The 20,998-nt window shown below is 48.5% G+C and overlaps 1 protein-coding gene and 1 non-coding gene across 2 annotated transcripts; both read left to right on the forward strand.

The window, feature by feature from the left end:
• Positions 1-637: 637 nt before the first annotated feature.
• Positions 638-6,478, forward strand: hells (helicase, lymphoid specific; the record flags this gene model as incomplete). The annotated part of the gene is made up of 8 exons (XM_042336806.1): positions 638-781; positions 954-1,037; positions 1,627-1,746; positions 1,851-1,967; positions 3,042-3,201; positions 4,292-4,388; positions 4,781-4,857; positions 5,017-6,478. Coding segments are annotated over 8 exons (903 nt in total), but the record flags the coding sequence as incomplete, so codon positions are not given.
• A 12,334-nt stretch (positions 6,479-18,812) lies between these two features.
• On the forward strand, positions 18,813-18,884 carry trnaa-ggc. Its single transcript has one exon. It is a non-coding gene; the product is annotated as a tRNA-Ala (tRNA).
• Positions 18,885-20,998: the final 2,114 nt, after the last annotated feature.

Below are 20,998 nucleotides of genomic sequence, written 5' to 3' on the forward strand. Positions count from 1 at the left end.
TCTCAAAACCTCATTTTCTCTCTGGGATTTTCCTGCTTGGAAAGCTCCTGATTCATTTTTCCTTCCACTGAGTCTCTGTTCCACAGGCATCTCTGGTACCTCATCCCTTGACGTCATTGTTCAAGAGAACCAGAAAGTGAGAGCCAGCAGGACCCCAGTGGGACCACAGTCTGATTCTACCCTCTGCTGAAGTACCCACACCCTACACTCTCTCGCAGGGACTTTACCTCACTCACCCAACCCCTTAGAACAGCATTAAAGTTTATCAAACCTAATTCTAACCCTTTGATATCTTGAAACTGAGACCCAAGTAAAAGTTGCAAGAAAATATTATTTTGCTTTCTGTTTGCTGATAAAGTGGATAAAATACTTGGTGTCCAACACACATTGGATCTGTTTGCCAGGTCAGCCTCTAATCTGGTACCAATCTGAGTGGGTAAAATCCCATAAACCGTGAACCTCATCACCACAAGAAACCAATCGTTCATTCAGTGGTTCCTGCAAGCCGGCTCATCTGGGGCGGAGAGGGGGGCGTTCGAGGAACCGACTGGGAGGCTGGCTCCAACTCCTTGAGTCCTACAGTTTGTGGGTTGATCACTTCGATTAGTTCAGTGGTGTTTGAGCCTTATGTTTCTCCCACAGGCCAGTGCTGGATGTCGCTATCCCTCAAGATAAGGAGATTAATCTGAAGCTGCAGAACGTGCTGATGCTTCTCAGGAAGTGCTGTAACCACCCATACCTCATTGAGTACCCGCTAGACTCCAGCACCCAGCAATTTAAGGCAAGGAGTTTATTCTACCTATTGCATTGTTTAGATATTGTCCTAGCAACTGTCTTGGTGCAAAATGTATTGTGATATTCCTGTAGGCCAGTCTGTCCCTCTGTGTAGCCTGCGAATTGCGAGCTTGTGCTATTCGATAATGCTCGTATAAACCGCAGAATTTTGTTTGTAGATCGATGAAAATTTGGTGAAAACTTCTGGGAAGTTTCTCATCTTGGATCGAATGCTGCCAGAGCTCAAAAAAAGAGGACACAAGGTAAGTGAAACCATTATTATGCACAGTTTGTGTTGCATTTTGTGTGTGTGTGTCTGTGTAGGGGTGGGGGAGGTCCCACTACTCCCAAAGCCCTTCCCCTCTCCCAACCTGTCAGCTCCAGCCCCACAGCAGCTCAGTGAATGTGAGGAGTCTGGTACGGACACCGTTCATGGTTCCTGGTTGTGTGGGAACTTTCAACATGAATCTCCAGGCTGTGCGCACACTGCATAGGCCTCTAGGTATCAGTTTCTCTCAGTGGTCTGGCCAATATCCATCCAGATAAAATTCAGATAAAACTGGTCATTCACCTTGTAGATGTACACAGCAAAATTCTACATACAGCTGCCAGTTTTCCTACAAAAACAAACAATTCACTTGCCAGTTATTGTGCAGCGCACGGAAACACGTTGACACTAAGGCAATATGAAAATCCATGTTCTCTTTTATCTCGTCATTTTGAAATACAATTTTTGCAATAATGAATTACTACTTTGCTCTTCTCAGACACACACAGACAAACCCACACACACACAGACACACACACATTGTACAAGTGTTCGCTATTCTCGCTAATGTGATCTTTTAACAGGTGCTGTTATTTTCACAAATGACCTTAATGCTGGACGTTCTGATGGACTTCTGTTACCTGAGGGACTACAAGTACAGCCGTCTGGATGGCTCCATGTCCTACTCTGACCGGGAGGAAAATGTAGGTCCTGCTTATGTCTTTAAATTTAATTCCTCCAGATTGAGCCACCTTTGCAGTGTAACCTGTAAGTTCTCTGTAACCTTTGCCTGTGCTTCTTTCCACAGATAAAACATTTCAACACAGATCCTGATGTATTCATCTTCCTGTTGAGCACTCGAGCTGGGGGACTGGGCATTAACCTGACTGCGGCAGACACCGTTATTATATATGATAGTGACTGGGTGAGTGTGTGAGGGCTACTCGTGGTGCTCCGACCTGCTCTGGCCTTTGAGACCCTAATGTTGCCTTCAGTGACTTCAAACTCGTTCCCTCCCTGCATACATACACACACACACTCAGACTGAGGAAACCCCCTGCACTGCTTGTCAAGAGAGCTTTCTGCTAACAGTAGCTATGAAAATGCCTTTATCCGTTAACATATCTTTACAACTAATTGTTTGCTCGGACCTCCCTTTCCTCTCCCCCCCCCCCCCCCCCCCTCCCCGTCGACTTTGTTTTATCTCTACAGTTTAGCTTGTTATCATTCACATTCCTGTTTGTAATCAAGAGTTTCAGCTTGAACAAAATCTATAAAGGGTGTGGGGGAATGAAGCTAAACGCAATCCTCTTTCACAGACTAGCACAGGCGCGATGGACTGAATAGTTTCTTTCTGTGCTGTAATATTCTATGGTTACAGTTTTATCATTTTTCCCCTTTCCCTGAGTGAGCCTTCGTCCTCCTATTCCCCCTGCTCCATTCTGGCATCCGCTGTATTGAACAGCCCCAATCCTGTGCATTGTGTTTTCTATGAATGATCTGTGTGGTGTGGCAATAGGCCAAGCCTGCAAACTGAGGAGAAAGAAATTGCACTTTATAGTGTGCGCCCGTCACATTGAATCATCTCCGAGTTTCAGAGCAAATATTTTCAGCCACTTTTGCAGCAAAAGTGGCAGCCATTTTGTGCACACCAAAGTGAGGGGTTGAGGCAGGAAGTTATGGAAGTTATGGGCATGGTGGCACAGCTGAGTCGAGGGAGTGGGGGCAAGCTTGTGCCAGCCTGAGTAAGGGGGTGGGGCAGAGGAGTGGGATACAAGCAGGTCTGAGAGGTAGGGAGGTGCTAGGATGTGAAGGGATTTGTATGTAAGGGCAAGGATCTTGAAATTAATCTCAGTTAAGTTTAATGCTGAGCTTTTCTCTGAATTGGCTTTTTGAAAGCCTAAAGAGTAGAATTAGCCTGAGATGCTGTCAATGCTGCTGTGTGGAATGGTGTTCTGTTCCGTTTGAAGCCGTGCTAAGATCTGGCTTTCCCCACTAGAATCCTCAGGCGGATATTCAGGCTCAAGATCGCTGTCATCGGATCGGCCAGACCAAGCCGGTGGTCATTTACCGGCTGGTCACCGCCAACACCATTGACGAGCAGATTGTGGAGAAAGCCACAGCCAAGCGACGGCTCGAGAAGCTCGTCATTCACAAAAGTAGGTTCTAACTATTGTGTGTGTGGGGGGCCACGGTGGGGGGAGTGTGGTGTGGGGGGAGGGGGGTGAGGCACCTTCCGTCTTATAACATGCTTACAAAATACACACACCTCATTTTACAGTATATCCTGGAAGCACTTTGAGGCATCCTCCTGACATGAAAGCCATTATATTAAATGTAATCATTTTTATGAGACAGGTAAAACTCGCGTAACATTTAATACGACTTAAGTGAAGTACGAGTTCTACATAAATTGGATTTTATGCAAGTAACGAATAACAAATACATCTTTACAATGTATATGTCCCGGTGCAGAAAGTGCGTTCATTGAATGACATGAACTCTTACGGAGGACTAGGAACGCTGCAACAGCATCATTTCAAGTCTTGAAATTTATTGCGTTGTAGTGTAGTGTTCCAAGCGTATGCAGTTCTTTTGTCAAGGCCGCTGGGAGATGTATCACCACAAGGTGATACTGCGATGTTAGGAGAGGATTTCCATTATTTGGAACCAAAAAATCGTTGCCATTTAGCCGCTTATCCTTGTAAAATCTGCGTGTTGCAAAGAAATCAACGTTTTTTTACAACAACAAGATTCCATTTATAAAGCGCCTTTCATGTCAGGAGGACGTCCCAAGGCGCTGCACAGTTGGGTCATGACCCGAGCAGGGGGGAAATGGTCAGGGTGAGGAAGGGAGGGAGCAAGGAGGGGGGAAATGGTCAGGGTGAGGGGAGGGAACGGAGGGAGCGAGGAGGGGGAAGAGAGTCGAGAGGGGAGCTGAAGGCACGGTCAAAGAGAATAGGAAAATGAATGGGACTTGGGACCATGTACGATATAGACACACGGTCTGGGAGTAATAGAGTAGTGACTATGTGTGCTATATGCACTGTGCTTTATAAATGCAAGTTGCTGTTGCATGTACAACTTAGGCAATTATAGGACTTATAACGCAACGACTTACGCAAATTCACTCACCTGTGATGCCTTCTGTGCGAACGAATTTAGTATCCAGTTTGTGCCCTGTGCTTTGTTTATATCAGGGTAAAACATGACTCCTTCACTTGCCCAATGTTATTTTCCTTTCTTTAGACAAGTTTAAAGGTGGCAGGTCAGGAATGACCCATTCCAAGAGCTGCCTGGATCCCACTGAACTAATGGAACTCCTGAAGTCCCGTGACCACGAGAGGTATTGAATTTGTTTTACTCTGGGTGTAGTGAAGTGGTGAGTGTATTTACCAGACATAAACGTGGTATGTTTCTGGGTCACTGTAGCATGTTGACCCCAGTGTCAGTTTGGCTGAGCAAAAGCATGTACATATGTGAGTTTGTGTGTGTGTGTGAATGCTTGGAACAGGTTTTGGTGTCTTGTAGTCCCTGGAGATGATTTATAGCAAAAGTAAAGATGTGATTGAAAGATGAACAGAGCTTTCAGCTTGACACGGGCGAGGGGAGAGAGGTCTCATTCGTTACATCTCCAACACCTCGTTTTGAGACTGAAATCCGCTTTACAGTTTTTTTGTGCAAGCCAAGAGAGAGCTGCAGCTCCTCACCCCTCTTACCTGTGCTTTCACTCAACAGAGAGGTAAAGGGAACCACTGAGAGGGTGATGAGCGACTCTGACCTGCAGTCCCTGCTGGATCGCACTGATATGATGGGTAAGTACTGGTGCTGGTCCACACAGTTGGGGGGGAGATGCAGAAGCCAGTCCGAGATGGGGGGCAAGGAGATTGGACAAGGTGGAGTGGGGGGGTGGGGAGTGGGAAGTTGAGGCTGGGCACAGCTGAAGTTGAGTAACGTCATCTGTTTTCTTCCAGACAAAATGAAAAGAAATGTGGAAGTGAAAACCCAGAGAGATAATATCTTCAGAGTGCTGCAGAGCGAGGCCGAGAATGTGGAAATTCGTCTGTCAGGGCTGTGAGAGCAGCTGTGGACAGCTTCCCTCACGCCACAGGCTCACACACGCACCCTGTACAGTCAGCAATTGTGGCTAGTCTCTCTGCCCGGTAGTCAGAGCTTTAGCAAAGTGCATTTTTAGTTTACTTTTAGCTGAGCTACAAGACTTGGCACAGATGGAGAGGCAGAGTCCTTGTGTGCGATATTCCTGCACGTTACTGTGGTGAGCTGTTCTGCTCCAGTGTTAAGTTAAACCATGACTCCCTCTCCTGTCTGGGATCGTAGTGTGCTCACAGAGACCATGGCTCTATACTGTAGCTTCTCTAATAGAACTGGTGATGGGTGAATAGAGTGAAATATTTATACTTTGTGCATAAGATCTGGAATTGTAATCCTTGCTGTTACATACCTGCTCTCCTCCTGACAGCAGTGTACTGTTCAGGCCTCAGATTGGGAGGGAATGTTATAGATGTGATTTTCCCTGGAATTGATCAGCTGCACCTTAGCAAGAGCGTGTGACAACTGCAATTGAGGAGTGAAGCCAGTTTGGAACTTTATAACTATCATCTCCTACCCCCCACCACCCCCACAACAATCTCTGCAGAGACTGTCCCAGTGCGTTAGCAATGTCCCTACCCCAATTTCTGCAGACACCGTGTTACCATTGTCCCTTCCCCAATCACTGCAGACACTGGTCCAGTACGACGCTCTCTGATTCTCATCTACTTTAAATCCAGTGTAGATATTTTATTCTGTTTACTATCCATCATATTGGAACAATTATCCAGTTTCTTATATGGCCCCATTTCCCTACCCCTTTCTCTCTTTCTCTGTTCATGACTAGCTTGCTGTCTCTTCTCTTTCTAGCTCCCTTCTTTCTCTCTGTCAAGTTCACACTTTTTTTCTTACTCTGGGTTTTATTTATACTCAGGGTCACTGATAGCCCTTAGAATTCCTTGTGACAGAGGGTTGTTTCTGTGAACTGAACACGCTGCTCTGGGAGCTGTAGTTGGCTGGAGCCTCGTTCGCTCAGGCAGTGATGTGGAGCGTTGCTCCCACTGTGTTCAGGACCATGTTGTTATTTGTTTTTGGTATGGGGCTGTCAGCGGATTTTAATTTTGGGGGAGTGTGCGTGGAACGCTCTAGTTTGCGGGACTCAGTTTAAATAATTAGCCAGCGAGCTGTTAAGTGAAGCTCGCTCTGTCCATGGCTGGGAATCCAGGACAGAACTGGGTGTTCGAGGTCAGACCCTGCCCAAGTGATTGTTTTCAACACTGTACCTGCCAGGCCCTGAGATCAGCTGCTCCTTAGCCTACGAGGGCTTGGGACGCTGATGTATAAAAACTGTACAAAATGTTTTAATTAAAAAAAAGTTAATTTTAACCTGGTCACTTTGTTTTCTTCCTCAAGTGGCCTGCGTATGGAGGATTTTGTTTGCTAACCATTTGCTTTTCACACGGAGGCTTGTGGAAATCTGGAACTTCCCCCCCCCCCCCCCGAAGATTAAAAATAAATGTCACTCATTCCATGCCTGTTTGTGGGACACTGCTGTGCGCAATGGCTGCCGCGTCTCGCCCACAAAATATACAGTCAATTCACTTTACAGTATATTCTGTGAAGCACTTTGTGATATCTCAGAGGTGTTAAGGTGCTGTATCAAATGCAAGGATTATTGTTATTAAAAGGCTGTGGATGTTGGCTCAAATGGAACTTTCAAGTCTGAGGTGGGGGATAGATGTTTGTTGGGTACGGGTATCAAGGAATATGGGGCAAGGGCTGGTAAATGGAATTGATATACAGATCAGCCGTGATCTAACAGAATGGTGAAACAGGTTCGAAGGTCTGGATGGCCTATTCCTGTTCCATTATGGCCCCATTGCTGTTTCTTCTACCATGTTTCATGGGCACTGGGAGAAGGGGGTTTGCACAGCTGTCAGCATCTCTTGAGCACCTTCCAAGGAGCTGTTCTTCATGTTAATTACGATGATGAGTTTCTCAGGGAGCAGCTCAGATGAGACCTAAACCCTAATTGCTACAGACACGATTGGCAGGAGGAACCGTGAATGCATTTTCCATCTTTGTACAAACAACTCCGTTTCTGGAATCCATTGCTGTCCCTATCTGGGAATGTGGACGGACCATGTAGATAAAGGGAGCTTTACTGTGTCTCTAACCCTGACCTGGGAGTGTGGACGGACAGTGCAGAGGGAGCTTTACTGTGTCTCTAACCCTGACCTGGGAGTGTGGACGGACAGTGCAGAGGGAGCTTTACTGTGTCTCTAACCCACGCTTACTGAGGTTAACTGCAAAGGATGGTGTGTCTGCAATATTGAGACAACTGCGTCCGATACTGACAAAACGGGTTGTATGATTAAGCTGCTCAGTGATGGCTTTACCACAGCCAGCAGGCGGCAGCGGAGGCCAGCATTCCACATTGAAAGGGGATTTTTTAATTGATGGAGTTCTTGGGTCCTCAGGCACAGCGCAACTCGCCCAGGAATTGTGGCATTCAGGATCCTGGGATATAAGCCATCAGGACCCAGTGACCTGTCAGTCTGATATTTGAGTAACTGTTGGTTAATTTTCTCTTTGAAACTTCTAACTGTTCTGTGCCTTATATTCTCCGAATGCTCCCTTAATCACTTGGCTCAGCCTCCCTCGTCACTCGCACTCCTCTGGGTCAGAAGCTGAGTTTAAGCCCTTGTGTTGTGAGCTCGTGTTCGAGGCTGATATTCCAGTGCACAGATATGATGGGGAGAGAGCAGGGAATGGGATTAGAGTAGACAGCTCCAGTTGGGGAGTGAGCACCAGCGCTGATACAATGGGGAGAGAGCACTGCAGAGTTGGAAGACTCCGGCCCTTAGATAAGGCATTCAATCAAAGTCTCATCTGGGCCAGTTCAGGTGGATGTTAGTCCTCTGACACTGATAGAAAAGAGTTCCTTGGCCACAAATGTTGATTTCACTCGTTTATGGGACTTTGCTGGTACAAATAAGTTATGTGTTTGCCCCATTGTATACTATATAAAAGTTTATTTTCACATCATCCCTTTATTTTAGATTCTATCTGCCTTGTGATTCAGTTGGATATAAAGGGCTACTGCTCTATTACTATTCCAGAGGTTGTGTGGAGTCTTTCTCCTGGTTAACTTCATCAAACTTCCCCTCGTCCAAGTTTACCTTCATATTAATTGGTTGATCATCGCATTGTTTGTGGGATGTTGCTGGTGTGTATATATAACATTCACTTTATTTCTAAGAAGTTATAATAATCCTTGCATTTGATGTAGCGCCTTATCACGCAATCGAACGTCTCAAAATATTATAAAGTTGTAAAGTGCTCAGACATTTGTTTTTATGTGAAAGGTGCTATAAAAACATGTTGTTATAATAGGGCAGTCGCCAAGCACTTTTTCTGGGTTTCTGCCAATTGCTCACTCTCCACTGCAAAGATATTTCCTACACTTGGAGACGTTTTCCTACAGGAAATATGCGATATAAGTGCAAGTTGTTTCGTTATCACTTAATGGCTTAACTGGCTCCAAGGTGACATGTTTAACAATGGAACGTCAGAATCGAGCCCAATCTCCTTGGCGGTCTCCAGTCTGGTTCCTGAGCCAAGCAGGTCCGCAGTACTCCAGGGCACTGCTGATGAAAGCACAGCCCAGCGTGGCTCAACAGCAGGACATGGAAGAGTAAACCAGTCACTGGTGCCAGGGAATCATCCCTCTCAGCTCCTGTAAACCCTGGAAGCCAAAGCTTGCCAGGCAGCGATATCAATGGCAAGCTTTGCAGTTTTAGTTGGTAAAACTCCAGCAGTTACCCAACACACACTCAAGATCCTTGGCTCTCACCAACCTGTGACTTAATACTAATAAAGTTGGAGGAATGACCATCAGCACAGACATAGAACCATAGAATTATACAGCACAGAAGGAGGCCATTCGGCCCATCGTGTCTGTGCCGGCTCTTTGAAAAGAGTTACCCAATTCAATCCCACTCCCCCGCGCTCTCCCCATAGCCCAGCGAACTTGTCCTCCCTAAATAATTATCTATCTACTCTCTTAAAAGCCATCATCAAATTGGCTTCCACCACCCTTTCAGGCAATGAAACCCACGCATTCGTTACATCAAGGCTCGATTATAGAAATTCCCTCCTCATCGGCCTTACAAACTCTTCCCTTCACAAGCGGCAGATCATCCAAAACTCTGCAGCTCGTGTACTCTCTCGCGCACCAGGCTCCATGACCACATCACTCCCACCCTCGCCCGAATCCAATGGCTCCCCATCCATGGCCTTGCCCCCTCCTACCTTTCTCACCTGCAGACTCCCTACCAACCTGCCTGCTCCCTCCGTTTAGAGGGCTCCGGCCTGTTCCATGTCTCCTGCCCTACCATCGGTGGCCGAGCTCTCTGCCCGCACACTCTGGAACTCCATCCCACAGTCCCTTCGCCTCACTTCCTCCCTTGCCTCCTCTTCGATCATGTCTTCGGTCACCCTCCCACCTCTCTGCCTTCCCTCACCCCTACCCACCCCTCCCCCATGCTCGGGTCCTGACCCCTGTCTGTCCAGAGCCTTGGATGTCCTCCCGACCTGAAAGGCGCTCTATAAATGTAATTTTATTGTTGTATTCCAGATCCAAACAATTCGCTGTATTTAAAAAAAATTCTCCTTACCTCCCCTCTGTTTTAACAACTATTTTAAATTGATGGTTACCGACCCATCAGCCATGGTGGGGAAAGCGTGGGGAATGGGATTAGAGAGCTCCAGGGGGAGCGAGCACCCGCACACACGATGGGGAGAGAGTAAAGAATGGGATTAGAGTGGAGCGCTCCAGTGGGGGGAGCAAGCTACAGCACAGACAGTTTTGGCGAAATGGCCTCCCTAAACTGTAAAATCTGATCTCGGGGTTTGGGGCAGGTCTGTCCTGTGGCTGAGTGGTTTTGTGTCAGTCTCGGCAGAGTTACTGTGTCCATATGTTGCTCTGGGTGAGTGAGGCCGGCAGGTCACCTTTCATCCCAAGGAAGGATGTGGCATTTCCTCCCTGTTCGGTGCGGGTTTCCTGCAGCATTCTGTTTCATTTTAGTGAATATTAACAATGTTTTGTATGCAGGACTGCAATTCGTGAAAGGCTGCCTTTGTCACAATGGCCTCTGGAGAAGATACACTTTGTCAAACATTTGAGGTATCTGATCTTTGTGACCAATGTTAGCAATAATCACCTCCCTTTCCTGCACGGCTGTGATAAGAGGAGCGAGAGAGCACTGAACGAAACATTCCAGCACCGGGCAGTGTGAGTGAGTGGCTCCCAGTAACAGCGGCAACAACAGAGTTTCATTTACATTGTGGAGTCCATAGCGTAGTAGTTAACGCGTTCACCTCGCAAGTGAGAAGACCCGGGTTCGATTCCCGAGCAGGGCGAAACCTTAGGCAAGTTTCCTTACTCCACACGCCTCTCTTTACCTAGCAGTAAATAGGAATCCGTTTGTTAGTCGATTGGTGGATACTTTCCGGGGAAAATAATCTTGTTTAAAAAAAATTGTCACTCAATCCACAACTGTTTGTGGGATACTGCTGTGCGGAATTGGCTGCCACATTTCATCCACAAAATACACAGTCAATCCACTTTAAAATATATTCTGTGAAGTGCTTTGAAACGTCTCAATGATGTGATGAGGCGCTCTATCAAATTCTACGATTATTAATATTATTCAGTCACTCACATCTTGCACTGGTAAAGTACCTTTCCATCGGATAAAATGTTAAACAGGCTGTTTCCGGGATATTGCTGTGCGCAAATTGACTGCCACGTCACCCTACAAAACACAGTCATTATACTTTACAGTAAATCCTGTGAAGCGCTTTGTTTGTCCTCCTGAAATAAAAGGTGGATTATATGTAAGGATTGTTATTATATAGAAGTGTTTCACAGAGGCAATAAGGAACCTCAAAGTGTAATAAAACATAAGAATATTTGAATTTGATACAGAGGCTATAACATCAAAACATCTCAAAGTACTTAACATATAATTGTTGTCAAGTGACTGTATTGAAAGAAACTGAAGGGCACTGGGAGAGTGGGATTAGGCTGTGTGGGAGCCTGGGATTAGGCTATGTGGCTGGTAGAGCTCCGGTGAGGACTGGAGTGACCGAATGGCCAGTTTCTGGGAAGTAAAGTGCCAGAAGTGCACGATAGTGAAGACAGTGCAGAACCACACTGAGAATTGCTAATCAGCTGAGCTGCCAGGGACGGGTCAGTGCCCTTGACCTGACAGATAGAGTGTTACTAAACTAGAGCTCAGCCCACACTGAGGTTCATACAGAGATCCCGCTGAGCAATCAATTCATTCTCACTTTTTAGTAAATTATTGTTTTATTAAATAATAATCCTTACATTTCACAGAAACAGGACTAGGCCATTCAGCCCCTCGAGTCTAGTCTGCCATTCTATAAAATCATGGCTGATCTGTACGTCGAGTCCAATTACCCGTCTTTATCCTGTATCTCTTAATACCCAGACCAAACAAATATCTATCTACCTCAGTCTTAAAAATGTGAATGGATCCAGCATCCACAGCCTTTTGGGGGAGAGAGTTCCAGATTTCCACTGCACTTTGGGTTAAAAACTGCCTCCTAATATCACTCCTAATGTCCGAGTTCTCATTTTAAGATTATGCCTCTTTGTTCTGGTTCCCACCAGAAGAAATAGTTTTTCTGTCGCTCCCCTATCGAGTACCTTTATTATTTAAAAAAGCTCAATCAGATCACCCTTCAATCTTCTAAACTCAAGGGAACAGAGACCAAGTTTACACAACCTGTTCTCGTAATTTAACCCTTTAAATCCTGGTATCGTTCTGGTGAATCTGCACTGCACCCCCTCCAGATCCAATATATCCTTCCTGAGGTGCGTGCTCAAAAATGAATGTATTGCTCCAGATGGGGCCTCACCAGGACTCTATATAGTTGTAGCATCATTCCTCTTCTTTATATCCCAGACCGTTGAGTTATAGGTCAATATTCCCTTAAGCTTTTTGATACCTTTTTGTACCTGTGAGCTTGTTTTTGATGATTTGTAAATGTGGACACCCAAGTCCCTTTCCTGTTCCACAGTTCTTAGTTTCTCACCATTTAGAAAATATTCTGTTTTGCTATTTTTGGATCCATAGAGGATGATTGCACACTTCCCCACATTGAATTCCATCTGCCACAGTTTTGCCCACTCACTCAATCTGTCCCTTTGTAACTTCCTGCTCCCATTGACACAATTTACTGTGCCTCCTAATTTTGTGTCATCTGTAAATTTGGATATAAAGCTCTATATTCCTTCATCCAAGTCATTTTTATATATATATAATATATACTATGGTGAAAAGCTGAGGCCCCAGTACAAACCCTTGGGAAAAACTACTTGTTATGGCCCGCCAATCGGAGAACGTTCCTTTTATCCCTACTCTCTGTTTCCTGCATCCCAACCAATTACCAAACCACGTCGCAAGGTTACTCCGATTCCATGCACTTTCATTTTTGCTAATAACCTCTTGTGCGGAATCTTATCAAATGCCCTCTGGAAGTCCATGTAGACAACATCCATAAACACTCTCTTATCCACCATTTTAGTGACCTCCTCAAAAAAAAATTCAATTAGATTTGTCAGACATGACCTATCCTTCACAGATCCATGCTGACTCTCTTTGATTAGCTCATACTTGTCCAAGTGCTGTCACTCCGTCCCTGATGAAAGATTCCAGTAACTTCCCCACAACTGAAGTTAAGATGACAAGTCTATAGTTAGCTGATTTCTCCCTCCCTCCCTTCTTAAATAATGGCGTGACATTTGCAATTTTCCAATCCAAGGGCACAATTCCCCAAGTAGAGAGGTTTGGAAAATTATGAATAACGTATCTGCAATTTCCTCCCCTACTTCTTTTCATATCCTGGGGTGGAATCTATCGGGTCCTGGAGATTTGTCTATCTTTAGTCCCATTAATTTTTCCATACCATTTTTTAAAAATTTATATTGAATCAATTTAGTAATTCTTTTTGGCTTATTTTTAGATTCCCTTGGAATCTATTTTGTCTTCTTCCTCTGCTGTGAAAACGGAAGCAAAGTATTCATTCAACAAGCCTGCCATTTCCTTAATGTCCAGTATAGTTTCATTTACATCTGTCTTTGATGGGCCCACATTCTCCTATACCACTCTTTCTCTTAATATATTTATAAAAATGTTATTGTTGCCCTTGATATCCCTTACAAGTTTTTTCTCATTTTTCCTTTTTGCACCTCTTATTACCTTCTTTGTACCTTTTTGTCTCCCAGTTCGCTGGATTTCCACTTTTTCTTGCATTAGCATAAGACTTTTCTTTTAGTTTGATGCTGCCTCTTATCTCATTTGTCCACCATGGTAGTTGAATTACATAAGTGGAGCTTTTGTGTGTTAGGGGTATGTGCTGGTCTTGTGTTGTACCAAATAGCACAGACATGATGGGGAGAGAGCAGGAAATGAGATTAGAGAGAGTCAGTGGGGGTGGGAGCACTAGCACAGACACAATAGGGAAGAGAGCAGAGAACGGGATTAGAGTGGAGAGCTCCAGTGGGGGGAGCGAGCACCAGCACAGACATGATGGGCACTGTAGTTTCTATTTTCGATGTAACGTGTTTAGTTCTCCAACATTTGTCCACCTTTGTCACCTCAGCCTGGACTCAGCGCAGGTGACAGTGTGGTGTGTTTGTGAGGAGACACTGGAGGAAACCCCTCCCTGTGGCAGAGCGGGGCTTTGCACTGCGAGGGGAAGGGTGGGTTGGAATGCTGCTGCAAACCAAGGCAAGCCAAGCCCACCAATTGTATGTAAACGGGAGTGAAACATTTGTTCCGAGTGTTTCTAATCCCTGCACAGGAAATACTTTGTTCCCCGCCTGTGGTCATGGAACTTTCCCAGAGTCCAAACACCTCTCAGCACGTGATGGAGAACATGCACTCCCCCCTCCACACAACCAATCTTGTGATTAAGCAGTAACTGGCTGAGAAATAATTAACCCCCTTTTACCGCCGTAACCTCAGTGCCAGCTGGCGCTGTGACAATCAACTGGCTGGAGGCTACCTAAGGCCACTGGGGTGGGTGTGATCTTGTCCGACACAGAGACCGCACTCTCCACGGACAGTGTGGTCTCTGCGCAGGACAAAAGCTCAGCGTAGGAGAGAGGGATGGGGTGATCAGCGGATTGTCTTTGGGTTTCGGTGAGGGTTCATTCAGAGCTTTCCCCACAAGACTGTGGAGAATAATAATTCTTGCATTTGATACAGCGCATTATCACATCTTTGCGACGTCTCAAAGTGCTTCACAGAAATACACTGTAAAGTGAATTGACTATATTTTATGGGCAAAACGCGGCAGCCAATTGCGCACAGCAGTTGGCTGCGTCCCACAAACAGTCGTGGATTGAGCGACCAATTTTTTTTAAAGGGATTATTACCCTCCGAAAGCGATCCGCCAATCGACTAACAACTGGGTTCCCGCTGACTACTTGGTAAACAGAGGTGTGTGGAGGAAAGAAACTTCCCTAACTTTTCGCCCTCTGGGGAATCCAACCCAGATCCTCTGGCTGGTGAAATAAACAAACACCTCTATGCAGACGTACCCACACCCCCCCCACCACCACTCCCCTCCCAACACACACTCACACATTAAGACACTCAGACACTCACACCCAGACCCTCACACTCACACCCAGACCCTCACACTCACACCCAGACCCTCACACCCAGACCCTCACACTCACACCCAGACCCTCACACCCAGACCCTCACACTCACACCCAGACCCTCACACTCACACCCAGACCCTCACACCCAAACCCTCACACTCACCCCCAGACCCTCACACTCACACCCAGACCCTCACACCCAGACCCTCACACTCACACGCAGACCCTCACACTCACACCCTCACACCCAGACCCTCACACTCACACCCAGACCCTCACACTCACACCCAGACCCTCACACCCAGACCTTCACACTCACACCCAGACCCTCACACTCACACCCAGACCCTCACACGCAGACCCTCACACTCACACCCAGACACTCACACCCAGACTCACACCCAGACCCTCACACCCAGACCCTCACACTCACACCCAGACACCCAGACCCTCACACGCAGACCCTCACACTCACACCCAGACCCTCACACCCAGACCCTCACACTCACACCCAGACACCCAGACCCTCACACTCACACCCAGACCCTCACACCCAGACCCTCACACTCACACCCAGACACCCAGACCCTCACAATCACACCCAGACCCTCACACCCAGACCCTCACACACTCTCTGCTGTGGGCAGCGCTGGGCTTGGAGAGGGGGGGTGGGTGGTGCTGGGGGGTGGGGGGGAGATTGTGGTCCTGATGGAGTGACACGGCCAGTGTGAGATGGGCAGTGGCTGTGATCCCTCCCTCCTCCCTCCCTCTGACACACACAACACACACACACACACACACACCGGGGGTGCGGCTGTGTGGTGTTGGTCACCGCTAACGCTGTGCGTGTGAGTGACTGAGTGTGCGTGTGAGTGAGTGAGTGAGTGTGCGTGTGAGTGTGTGTGAGTGTGTCAATGAGTGTGCCCCCGTTGCCCCGGGGGTCAGTCTCTCAGCGATGATGTTCGGACGCCATCGCATCTTCGGGATAGGAAATTCCTGGAAAAGAGGTAGGACCGCACCGAGCGGTGTGGGGGGTGGGGAGGGGGTATGGGGGGTGTGGGGGGTGGGGAGGGGGTGTGGGGGTGGGGAGGGGGTGTGAGGGGGGGGTGAGGGGGACAGGAGGGGAGACCAGGGCAGAGAGCACCCACTCGGGCTTCTTGGGTGAAACCTTAATGGTAATGCCTTATCTCCCCAACCTCTCAAACGGCTTCACAGAATATGCTGGAAAGTGTAGTGACTGTGTAGTTTGTGGGCGAAAGACCACGGCAGCCGCTTGCGCCCGACGGCGTCCCACACCGACAGTCGCGGGTCGAGTGACCGCGTTGATATACCGAGGATCGCCCCACAGTCCGCGCCTCGTACGGGGTACAAACACGTCTCCCGTGTGTCGGTCTGTGCGAGCGCTTGTCAGTGCGGGTCTCAGTGTGGGGACGGGTCGTTTTAATCTCCAACCGGAGCTGTCGCTGACCTGGGAGTGGACGCAGAGTGTAGAGGGGCTTTACTCTGTCTCTAACCCTGACCTGGGAGTGTGGACGCACAGTGTAGAGGGGCTTTACTCTGTCTCTAACCCTGACCTGGGAGTGTGGACGCACAGTGTAGAGGGGCTTTACTCTGTCTCTAACACTGACCTGGGAGTGTGGACGCACAGTGTAGAGGGGCTTTACTCTGTCTCTAACCCTGACCTGGGAGTGTGGACGCACAGTGTAGAGGGGGCTTTACTCTGACTCTAACACTGACCTGGGAGTGTGGACGCACAGTGTAGAGGGGCTTTACTCTGTCTCTAACCCTGACCTGGGAGTGTGAACGCACAGTGTAGAGGGGCTTTACTCTGTCTCTAACCCTGACCTGGGAGTGTGAACGCACAGTGTAGAGGGGGCTTTACTCTGTCTCTAACCCTGACCTGGGAGTGTGGACGCACAGTGTAGAGGGGGCTTTACTCTGTCTCTAACCCTGACCTGGGAGTGTGGACGCACAGTGTAGAGGGGGCTTTACTCTGTCTCTAACCCTGACCTGGGAGTGTGAACGCACAGTGTAGAGGGGCTTTACTCTGTCTCTAACCCTGACCTGGGAGTGTGGACACACAGTGTAGAGGGGCTTTACTCTGTCTCTAACCCTGACCTGGGAGAGTGAACGCACAGTGTAGAGGGGCTTTACTCTGTCTCTCACCCTGACCTGGGAGTGTGAAAGCACAGTGTGGAGAGGGCTTTACTCTGTCTCTAACCCTGATCTGGGAGTGTGAACGCACAGTGTAGAGGGGGCTTACTCTGTCTCTAACCCTGATCTGAGAGTGTGGATGGACAGTGCAGAGGAACATTGAGTGGTTGCACTCTTAACCTCTTCTATCTCGGGTTCTGTTGCTGGCACCGCAAAGCTTGTTTCCTCTTTTGAAACAACCCCTCTCTGTCTCTGTGATAAAGCCTCTCCTACACCTGGGAGCTCCTCCGCAGTAGTGGGATCCAGTGATCAGGGCAGGAGCCTGGCATAGCCATCTCCTGCATCAGGATGAGGGTATCAGTGGCTTACTCACCCTCAGTGGCAGATTGACGTGCAGAAATGTGGACAATAGCAGGAGCAGTGATAGCTGAGCACTAACCCAGAGAGCACTGCCATATGGACAATCATCTGCCATTTGTTATTGGTCACCGGGTGTCTTGACACATGCAAAGCCCATCACTAGACTGCTTGTTAGTCGATTGGTGGATCGCTTTTCCGGGGATAACAATTCTTTCAAAAAAATAACAATAATAAATTGGTCACTTCAATCCACGACTGTGTGTGGGACACTGCTGTGTGCAATTGGCTGCCACATTTCCCCCACAAAATATGCAGTCAATTCACTTTACAGTATATCCTGTGAAACACTTTGAGACGTCTCGAAGACGTGATAAGGCGCTCTATCAAATGTAAGGATCATGATTATTATTATTATCATCATCATCATGATTAAGAGTCTCCAAATCACAACGAAAATTCCATGTCTGCCTCTTGGAAATTCCTGTGTCTGCAATGGAATGCGCACACGGACCCAACACCCCAGAGTATCCTTGTCCAACTCGGACCACCTTACTCGTCAGGGCTTTGGCTTGCAGGGTTAATGGGAGCTGAGTGGGGAGGATTCCCTGCCTCCAGTGACTGGTCTGCCTTTCCAAGTCCTGCCAATGAGCCAGGCTGGGCTGTGCAGTCATCAGCAGTGCCCTGGAATTGTATGGACCCGCCTGGCTTGGGAACCGGAGTAGAGACCGTCACAGAGGGTGGGCTCGCTGGGGGCTGGGCATCTTATTCGCTCGCTCGCTCACTCACTCACTCACTCACTCTGACGTCTTTTCCCTGTTACAGTTGTGAAAGAGGAATCGTCGCAGACGGGAGTGGTCCTGACCAAAGTGACGAACCTTAGGAAGGAGTGTGAGAGCGAGGGCAGAGCCCTGGCTGGAACCCCGCTCCCCCTCGTACCCCTGCAGCCCAACATCGCCGAGTGCCCTGCGGGGGTGCTGGTGGGCCCCTTGGACCACAGGGGTTCTAGTGACCAGAGCCCCACCTCCCTGCAGGCGCACTCCACCGCGCTCCACCGGCTGTACAAAGCCGAATCCGAGGACTCTGGGGTGGAACTGCCCCACGGACCCCCCACCCCCACCTCCGAGCAAAGCTTCACCATGCACAGGAGGGAGCCATCCTGTGATTCAGGAATGGCTCTCAGCCTCACCTCCTCGGGACTGAGCCCCGGCTCTGGCCGGTGGGCACCGGGGGGCCAGGGAGAGGAGCCCAGGGGCCCGGGATTGGCCTGGGGGAGGGGACAGACAGCGAGTGTGGAGCCTGGGGACAGGCCGGAGCCCAAGCCCCGGGCACTGTCCCTGGTAGAGATGTTGATCGGGGACACGGCTGCTGAGCGTAGCGTCGAGGCCGAGGCCGGGGGAGAGCAGGACCAAGCGGAGCCAACCAGGTCAGCGTCCAGCAGCAGCCTGGAGCAGTACATGGAGCAGTGCTGTCAGCTCAGTGAGGTGAGGATATCCACTACCGCGTTCTGTAGCTCAGTGGTTAGAGCACTCGCCTGGCAAGCGAGAGACCTGGGTTCGATTCCAGGCAGGGTGAAACCTTAGGCAAGTTTCCTTACTCCACACTCCTCTGTTTACCCAGCAGTAAGTAGTTGTTAGTCGATTGGCAGATCAATTTCCGGGGGTATTAACCCCTTTTTTAAAAAAAATAATTCCCACTCTCCCTTCACCTCGCTTCCTCGCTTGTCTCCTTCAAGACCCTCCTCTTCGATCATGCCTTCGGTCGCCCTCCCATCTCTCTGCCTTTCCTCACCTCTACCCCACCCCTCTCTCATGCTCGGGTCCTGACTGTCCTCCCAACATGAAAGGCGCTCTATAATGTAATTTTGTTGTTGTTTGTGGTTCACTGCTGTGCGCAATTGGTTGCCCCGCGTTTGTTCCAGAAAATATACAGTCGATTCACTTTACAGTATATTCTATGGAGCGCTTTGAGACGTTTCACAGATGTGATAAGGTGCTGTATCAAATGCAAGGATTATTATCATGTCAGGCATTTGAGCTCACAGTCCTGGCTGACACCCCAGTGAGGTTAGGATTGGGGGTACACTGTCAGAGGTACCGTCCTTCAGATGAGATGTTAAAACACTGTGTCTGTTCAGGTGGATGCTTCCCACTATCACCCCCACCCACCCACTCTGGGCTCCCAGTGCTGGGATGGGATCAGCCTCTGATGTATTAAGATGTGAGGAAAGACGTAAGATCAGATCTCTGCACCTGCTGCTCTTGTGTTGAACAATAATTTGTTTTGTATAAAATGTTTCCTTTCAATTCTCTCCCCATCACCGTACTTACGAGTCTCCAAACCAACAGAGTTCCATGTCTCTCAGCTACACGTGGAAATTCTGGGATGGATTGCACACTCTGTCCCTGGAGGGTCACATCCTGCTTGCTTAATTCCGGAAAGTATTAGGCGCAGGTTGACAAGAGTCGAGGCTTGGGGACCACAGAGTGTGTGTTGGGGTAACTGCTGGAGTCTAACCAGCTAAAACCGCATAGATGGCCATTGATATTGCTGTCTGTCAAGCTTTACTGCTATTTGTCCAGCTTGGACCACCCCAGCCATTAGGGCTTTGGCTTCCAGGGTTAACTGGAGATGAATCTGGTGATTCCCTGCCCCTGGTGATCTGTCTGCCCTTCCAAGGTCTGCATATGAGCCAGGCTGGATGTGCTATAATCAGCAGTGCCCTGGAATATTGTCATTGAAGTCCTGTATGTGCCTGTACATGTGGACATTAAAGATCCCACGGCACTATTTGAAAAGAGAAGGGAATTTCTCTCTCTGTGTCCTGGCCAACAATCCCCCAAATAAAATATGACTGGGTGTGCGCAAGTTGGCTGGCGCAGTTCACTGGCGTATTCGCCTACAAAACACACAGTTACTACACTTTACATTAAATCCTGTGAAGCACTTTGAAGCCATCTTGACGATATGTTAAGGAGCTGTGGCAAATACAAGGATTGTTATTGTCACGTCAGGAGGACATTTCAAAGAACTTCACAGGATTTACAGCGTAGTGACTGTGTTTGGAGGTGAAATAACACCCAGAGGTTGAGGTCAGAGGTGAGCAATGGCTGTCTAGGCAGACCCTGTGACTAACGTCCAGCCTCTCTTGCAGGTGACCCGAGCTCCAGCTGTGGCCCGGGGCCGGGGGCTGGGGTACCTGGAGCACATCTGTCAGCTGATGGAGAGGATCGCACAGCTACAGCAACACAACCTGCGACTGCAGCAACAGTTAGGCAGCACCCAGAGCCAACTCCAGCTCCGCACCGTCACCTCGGTAAGCAACACCACACCCCCCGCCACCCACCCCCGACCCTTCTCCATGGTAGCCTAGGGGGGCTAATTTCAGGGCCATCTCCCCCACTTTCTATGACAGGCTGCCGGGTGGAGGAGGGGTTGGGGAGGGGAGGGTGCTCGGAGCTGCACATTTCCTGTTTATTGCAATCACTGGGTGAGGAACATGGGCAGCGTGGGGCAGTACTGTACACACAGCCAAACCGCAGGCTGTCCCTCCCTCTCTTCCTCCCGGCAGCCTCACAGTTCGCTTCCTCTCCCAGCGATTTCTTCTCCAAACAGGAAGGATGGCTCGGAACCAGGAAAGTCCTGGGAATGAGCAACAGCCTGGCTTAGCCAGGAGTAATAGCACAATC

Source organism: Callorhinchus milii, unplaced genomic scaffold (assembly GCF_018977255.1).
Source record: "Callorhinchus milii isolate IMCB2004 unplaced genomic scaffold, IMCB_Cmil_1.0 Scaffold7, whole genome shotgun sequence".
Taxonomy (NCBI): Eukaryota; Metazoa; Chordata; class Chondrichthyes; order Chimaeriformes; family Callorhinchidae; genus Callorhinchus; species Callorhinchus milii.